At 34.6% G+C, this 7459-nt stretch overlaps 1 protein-coding gene across 1 annotated transcript; it reads left to right on the top strand.

Annotated features, from left to right (window-relative positions):
• Positions 1 to 279: 279 nt before the first annotated feature.
• Positions 280 to 951, top strand: BDZ99DRAFT_569327 (DNase I-like protein; the record flags this gene model as incomplete). Its single annotated transcript, XM_033727870.1, has 1 exon — positions 280 to 951. One exon carries the CDS (start codon positions 280 to 282, stop codon positions 919 to 921), a length of 642 nt encoding a protein of 213 aa, XP_033579658.1. The 3' UTR covers positions 922 to 951.
• Positions 952 to 7459: the final 6508 nt, after the last annotated feature.

The following is a 7459-nucleotide window of genomic DNA, read 5'->3' on the forward strand; positions in this document are numbered from 1 at the left end:
AAGCCAGCCGAAGATCAACGGAATGATGCAGACTGCTCGTTCAACGCAGCAATCTTCCTATCTAACGCCTTCTCAGACACTGCATACTTCTTGCTTTGCATCGCCATCCTTACAGCCTCTAACCCAGTCAACTTAATCGACAACGTACGGAGATATAGATGGACTCTCACAACTTAAAACTGTCACCCAAGTGCTGTCCTCACAGGAAGACGATGCAAGCCAGCAACTACGCGCCGAAACGGGTGCAGCGAACGCCGCAGACACTATGGACATAGTTCAATGTTAGAACAACCTAGCACACTTACCATTATACAGTACAACGTCAACAAGAGCCGCGAGACCCAGAGGGAGTTCCTGGAAAAAGCGGAGAGAGCCCAGCCTCAACCGCTGGTGCTAGCAATACAAGAGCCATGGAAGAACACACAGCAACAAGAGCATACAACACTCCGCACAAAGTCCTATTACCTTCTACACGGAGGAAGCCCACACACAAGAACGTGCATATACATCAACAAGAACCTCGACATCAACCAGTGGTCAGTAGAGCACCACTCGCCGGACCTTATCACCCTCTCTCTCCATACCGGTAGAGAGGACATCCAAATTCACAATATCTACAACCCGAAACCAAACGGAATCATAGCCGCACTACCCCTACTGCTAAACAACAACAACGCGGAGCACGTCCTCGTAGGTGACATGAACCTACATCACCCATCGTGGGGAGGAATACGAGTGATAAACACGGAGGAGCAAGCGGAGGAGCTTATCCGCATTATAACAGAAGCAGGAATGGACCTGGCCACGGAGAAAGGCATAGAAACGTGGGCGAGAGGAACATCGTGGTCTACAATTGACCTTACGTTCACAACAGGATGGCTAACAGAACGAACCACTTCCTGCACAGTGCAAGAGGAATAGAACTGCAATTCAGATCACCGCCCTATATATACAGAGTTCAACATCACCCCACCAAGCGCAGTAGAACAGCCACAACGTCGGCTGTGGAAGAATGCCGACTGGAAGAAGGCGCGGGAGCACCTCCAAACCCAGCTAGACAAGCTGGACAACTGGAACAACCCTTAAGACACGGAGGAGGACCTTAATAAATTTGCACGCCTCCTCCACAAATGCATACAGGCCACGATCGCTGCTATAGTGCCTATTGCAAGGCCATTAAAACAGGCATCGCCGGCATAGTTAGAAAAATGCTCGGAGGAAGTGCATAAAACTAGGAGGGCGTATAGAACGTAGCGCTTATCGCGATCTATAGAGGACTAGATATTATACTATATTTAGTGCAACTATAAGAAAAGAACTATATAAAGGGAGAGTACTAAGGTATAGCGCTGTATAGTAGAGAAAGTAATAAAAAACCTAAAAAGTATATAGAAGCTGGCTAATTAGGGCTATATAGCTAGCAAGGAATTAAAACCTCCGCCTTAATTTCCCCCTTTTTTAAAACCTAAGAACCCTACTCTATATATTTTTCCGCCTCCGGCTAATATAGACTTATTTAACCTAAAAGGGTTCTAATACCCGGAACTATATAATACTACGCTAGATATTATAATTAAAAATATTTTCTTAGCGCTAATAGGAACTGCCCTAAATAAAGCCCCGGGTATTACAGGGATTACTAATAGGTTTTTTAAAAAGTGTAAAATATAGCTAGTACCTATACTAGCTCGGTTCTTTATAAGGTGCCTATATAAAGAATACTATTCTTAGCTATTTAAAGATTTTATTATAGTAGTGCTATATAAGCCCTAAAAAGCGTTCTATATAATAGTAAAAGCCTATAGGCCGATTGCCCTGCTAGAAATAATAGGTAAGCTATTCGAACGGATTATAGCTATACGGCTATCGAAAATTGCGGAAGAAAAGAATATACTTCTACTTAGTTAAATAAAGGCATAACTAGAACGTTTAATATAGATAGCACTTAAGCTTTTTACTAAATAAATCCACGCTATATAGAAAGGAAATCTATAGCTTATAGTATTACTTTTTAGCCTAGATATATTAGAGGCGTTTAACTGTATATTATATAAATATATAATATATAACCTATAGATTTAATAAGTGCTAGAGTAAATAGTTAGGTTTATAAAGTCCTTTCTATAGAACCGCACTATAAGGCTTACTATTAGAAACTTTATAGCAGAACCTATTATAGTTACTATAGGAATACTATAGGGCTTTTTTCTATAACTAATACTTTTCCTTTTTTTTGCTAGCACGCTTCTACTAATACTATAGCGCGGTAATATAACAGCCTATAGGTTTATTAATAATATAAATATTTTTATATATAGTAAAAGTATAGAAAAGAACTATAGGGCTATTAAACGGGCGCATAACCGGTGTATAAAGTAGGTAAGAAAGTATAAAGCAGTTTTTACGCTAAATAAATACCACCTAATATACTTTATAAGAGCCTGTAAATCTATTAATATAAAAGCTATAGTTAATATATAGGGCTTTACTAAAGGCCCTATAATAGACCTAAAAATACTAGAAGTTTAAGTAAATTCTAAACTTAAATAGGGCCCGTATATTAATACTATAAAGAATAAAGCCACGGCCTAAATAGGGGCCCTTATAAGGCTTACGGCGTTAACCTAGGGTATAAGCTTCCGAAAGGCACGTATAATATACTCGGCGGTTATTAGGCCTGCTATTATATATAGATATATTTTCTAGTATACTATACTAGGTATAAAAAAGCAGATTAGTAAGACAAAAATTAAGCAGCTTAAAATAGTATAGAACTAGTACTTTTATACTATTTTAGGGGTATATAAAATAATAAATATTAGGGTAATAAAGTATAAAATATTATGCCCTCTACTTCGGCTAAAGCTAGAGGAACTTACAGTAGCCTACGCAGACTGTACACGTAAGGGGCCAGCCTATAAGTATATTAAAACCTAATATAGCTATATAAAAGAAACCGTCCGTGCTAAATATAGGCCGAAAGGAATACTATAGTACGGCCTAAGCAGGCGTAATAAACTCTGCAAGCTTATAGTAAAGGTATTACAGCTAGCCGCATAATATAAAGGCGAATCGGAAGAATCCTATAGGCGTATAAGGCGTGGTATAATCTAGGATAAATATAAAAAGAAGTAGAAGAAGGAATAGAAAGCCTACTATAAAAAACTATACTAAAAACCCCTAATACTAGCACTTAATACTAAATAAAGCAAATAATAAAAGGTACTATATAAAGAACTTATAAAGGTAGAAAGTATAATTATTATAAACCTATAGACGGAGTATATAGGGCTTAATAGTTACCTCTACTATATAAAAGTGCCCGGCCACCTAACGCCGGTATACCCTTACGGGCATAGCCTCTAATTCCTAAAATATATTATAATAAGTTGCGGAAAACACGTTAAAAGCAGGGGTAAGCTATTCTAAAAAGCTAAGATAAGGACGTATAAACAGCTCTATAGAAGCTAAAAAGGAAAAAAAGCCGTAGCCTAATAGCTTTTCTAAAAAATAGACCTCCTACTATACTTTTTAGTAGCTAAAAAAATAGTAGAAGCGGAGATATAGGTATTCCACTTTCTATAACTTTATATAACTATATATACTATATATACTATATATACTGCGTATACTATATATATTATATATACTACGTATACTACGTATACTACGCCGCCTATATTACGTATTTACCTAATAGCTATATCTACCTATATACTATAGCCCTTATATATATCGCAGCCTATATAGTACTACCCCCTATATATATTATTTAATTTAAGGACTAACGCCTTAATAAAGGGCACGCGTGTAAAATAACAGCACGCGTGCCTTTACGCTAATTCTAAACCAGTTTACTACTCCGGAATTAACTTAACCTGCGCCTAGAAAAACAACTATAAAACCCGGACAGATTTAGGAAAACGTATTATAATAGCTTATTCTGTAGTAAACTTAATAAATCTACTACGTGTTTCTAATAGCTATATAATAATAAGAAAAGCGCTTAGCGCTATATACCGCAGAGGACAGGGTTTTTATCCGAACGCTGTATAGCAGCAAACGGTTTTTTTTTATAAACTAGCCTAAATAGAATAGCTATATAAACCCTAATAGAAGCTACACCAGCGTAATAGAATTTAATAATAATAATATAGCTCTTATAGCTATTAATAATTAGCAGCTAATATATACCTATAGTGCGATCTTTTATATATATATTAAAATACTGCAGCTAGGTAATACTAAGCTTATTTATTATCTAGCTATTATCGCTTACTACTATAACTTAGTTTAGTGGTATATCGTCGCCCTTATACTATATAGAGAGATAGTACTTGCCTATAAAGATAATAAATAGCGGGATAGCCTATTTATAGGCATTAATTCCTTAGATTATTATTATCTATTCGCGATTGCCTGGCTGTATAGCTTTTAGTTAATTGCGCCGCTCGGAGCCTGTTATAACTATACTTAATAAGATAACGCCTATTTAGAAGCCAGCTTTATTAAAGTTGTATATATTATTATTAATAATACTATACTTTGCTTTTATATTATATATAAGCTTAAACTAATTGCTAATAACCTCTAGATCTTCGTATAGAGCTTTTTAATAGTCGTACTTTCGATTAAATTTTGTTTTAAGCTCGTCCGTTCGCTTAATAAAGTTGTTTAGCTAGTTAATACCCACTTAGCCAGCACCGCGCTCGGCAAGTAGCTTATTAGCTATCTCTCGTACAGTAGTTAAGCTAGGCGAAAACCCTTGCGAATCTAGGTCGAGTATATATTAAACAATAGCTAATTCTTTAAGCTTTATAAGCTTCTTTAAATTAGGCTTATAATCGCGTTGTGTAGTTATTCCGCTGCGTTGGTTTTAGAGCGTGCTTTTAGGGACATTATATATACCTGCAGCGCGTTATTCGCTTGGAATTTAATTTTGTCGGATAGCTAGGAGAGCTAAGGCTAGCCTGCCTTCTTTTTAGATTAATTGCGCGTTGTGTTATCGACGCATATTAGTTGTTAGTTAACGCGTCGCGTTTTCGTAATAAGGTGGCCGACTCGCTTATATAGCCGACTCGCTTATAAAGTACGTTATTAAATAAAAGTAATAGGAAAGCTATATATTATATTATAAAGAAGAGAATAGAGCCTATAAATTTTACAGTTTCTAAAAGTTTTTTTCTAATTAACTAAGCGATAACGTCTTAGCCACCTAGTTAAGCCAGCCACCCAGCCGAGCCACCTAAAATTACCGCTAAAACTACTAGTTTTGCACGCTTATAACTCTACCACCACTTAATATAAAACTATAAAAATTTATATTTAAGTATTTAAATATATAATTTATAGAATTATTATATTAATTTTATAATATTTTTATTACGGATCTAAAAATCCCTAATTTTGCTAGTAAATAAAAGCTTTCTAAGAAAATAATAAAATAACTAGTGTAATTAGTAATAATTATATTTATTAAGTTTAATATATTAAAAATATTTATATAGAAGTATTTATATTTAAAATTTAAATAATTTATATTAAGTAGTAGTAGAGTTATAAGCGTGCAGTAATTTTAGGTAGCTTAGCTAGGTAGCTAAAATATTAGGTACTATATAAGCTCCTTATCTATAAATTTATATATATACTTATTAAGTATAGCTTTTATAAGTATAATTCGGAAAAAGGTACTAGTAAAGGTATTAAGGTAATAAATAGATAAATAGATAAATAAATAGTAAAGCGCCTATTAGCTACTAACTATTTAAAAAATTTCTAGGCTTAGGCTAATTTTTTTTTTAGGAACTAGTCTACTTACTTTTATAAGAATTTAATCTGCTAATAATAAGCTTAATAATAGATAGATAGATATACTCTATTACCCTTACTATATATAGCTTTTATTACTACTACTATAAAAACTCTTGCTAAGTATATAGCCTAAAAAATTATAGATATAAAGAACTATTAAACCTTTAAACTAGTTTAAAAAGTTGTATAATAAATAGGTTATTAGTATTATAGTTCCTAGTTAGCAGGTAGGCCCTAGCTAGCTTAGGCGGAAGAATAAAAGTAATAATTATATTTACTGCGGCTTTTATATCGTGCAGCAGGCAGGCAGGTAGAATATAAAATATAGCTCGAAGAGCTGCACAGGTTCCTAGGGGCGGTCGCGAGGTAACTTCTCGCTAAGCCGCTGCGGCCGGAGTTTCCTTCCTCCAGCTCCGTGCCGTATTAGCTAATTAGGAGTTTTCGTGTTATAACTAGAAAACTCCTAATTAGCCTGCTAGAGCTAGGGTCTAGCAGTAGGGTCTGCAACCTTATTAGTCGCGGCCTAAGCTATAATAACTAGCTAGCTACTAGCAATAATAGCGCAGTGCTACTACTAGATTATTCTAATTTAAAGTATTATTAATAACAGCCTCCTATATATTAGTAAACTAAAAAAAACTAGTATTATCTAGCCTATTTAAGACTCCTAAATTAGCTAGACTAAAAATAAAAGTCCTAGTAAAGTAAATTCTAAAAAGTATATTTATAAAATAATAATAGCGGAAGTATAGGTAAGTATAGTAGTAATCCCTAATTTAAATACTTAAAAATTAGTAACTAAAAAATAAAATATAGAAAGAAATATACTATAAAACGTAGTTTAAGCTTATAATAGCTATATAAGCTATTAATAAAAGCTTAGTAGAAATAAGCGCTATAAAAATTTAAGGTATAGAAAGAAAAAAAGAAATTTAAAATTTAAAATTTAGGTATTAGTACCTATACACCCCCTTTTCGGTAAAAGCACACCTTCTATACTTTTAGCGTTTCACCGCCTTTCTATTAGCTTGGACTACGGCTCCGGATCCTTTAATTCGCTTGCTTAACTTGCTCGATAATTCCGAATACTCTCTATAAATACGGCTATATATAATATAAAGCAATTATATAGCTATATAGCCTTTAGGGGAGCCTATTTAATTTATTTAGCTGTATATACGGCCGTATATAAACTTGTATATAAGCTTATACGTAAGGCTATACGAATCGGAAAAGATATACTATAAAACGGAGAGGCTGTATAGCTATGCCGATTTATATAGCCTTACGTACGAGCTCACGTATAAGCTTACGTACGCCTAAGTAAATAAGAAAGGCTACACGTGCAAATGCACGTGAAAATAGACCTCCGGACGAAGCTCTAAGCCGCTCCAGCAGATTAGAATTCTAATTAGATAAGAGGGAGGCGTGCGTGGAGTGATTAGGGGGTGTGTATTTATCCCTTCCTAAGTTTTATATATAATAGCTTTATAAAAACCATAAGATCTATAACAGTGTAAGCGTTATATTATTATATATATTACTCTATAGCGGTCGGGTGAAAACCTTGTTTTCTACAGTGTATAACGCCTTGCGTTCCTTTTGTTTCTGCGCGGCTGTGGGGGACGCGTGGCAGCTCTGTGAGCAT

The sequence above is a fragment of the Mytilinidion resinicola genome, assembly GCF_010093595.1.
Source record: "Mytilinidion resinicola strain CBS 304.34 unplaced genomic scaffold BDZ99scaffold_6, whole genome shotgun sequence".
Classification (NCBI taxonomy): domain Eukaryota; kingdom Fungi; phylum Ascomycota; class Dothideomycetes; order Mytilinidiales; family Mytilinidiaceae; genus Mytilinidion; species Mytilinidion resinicola.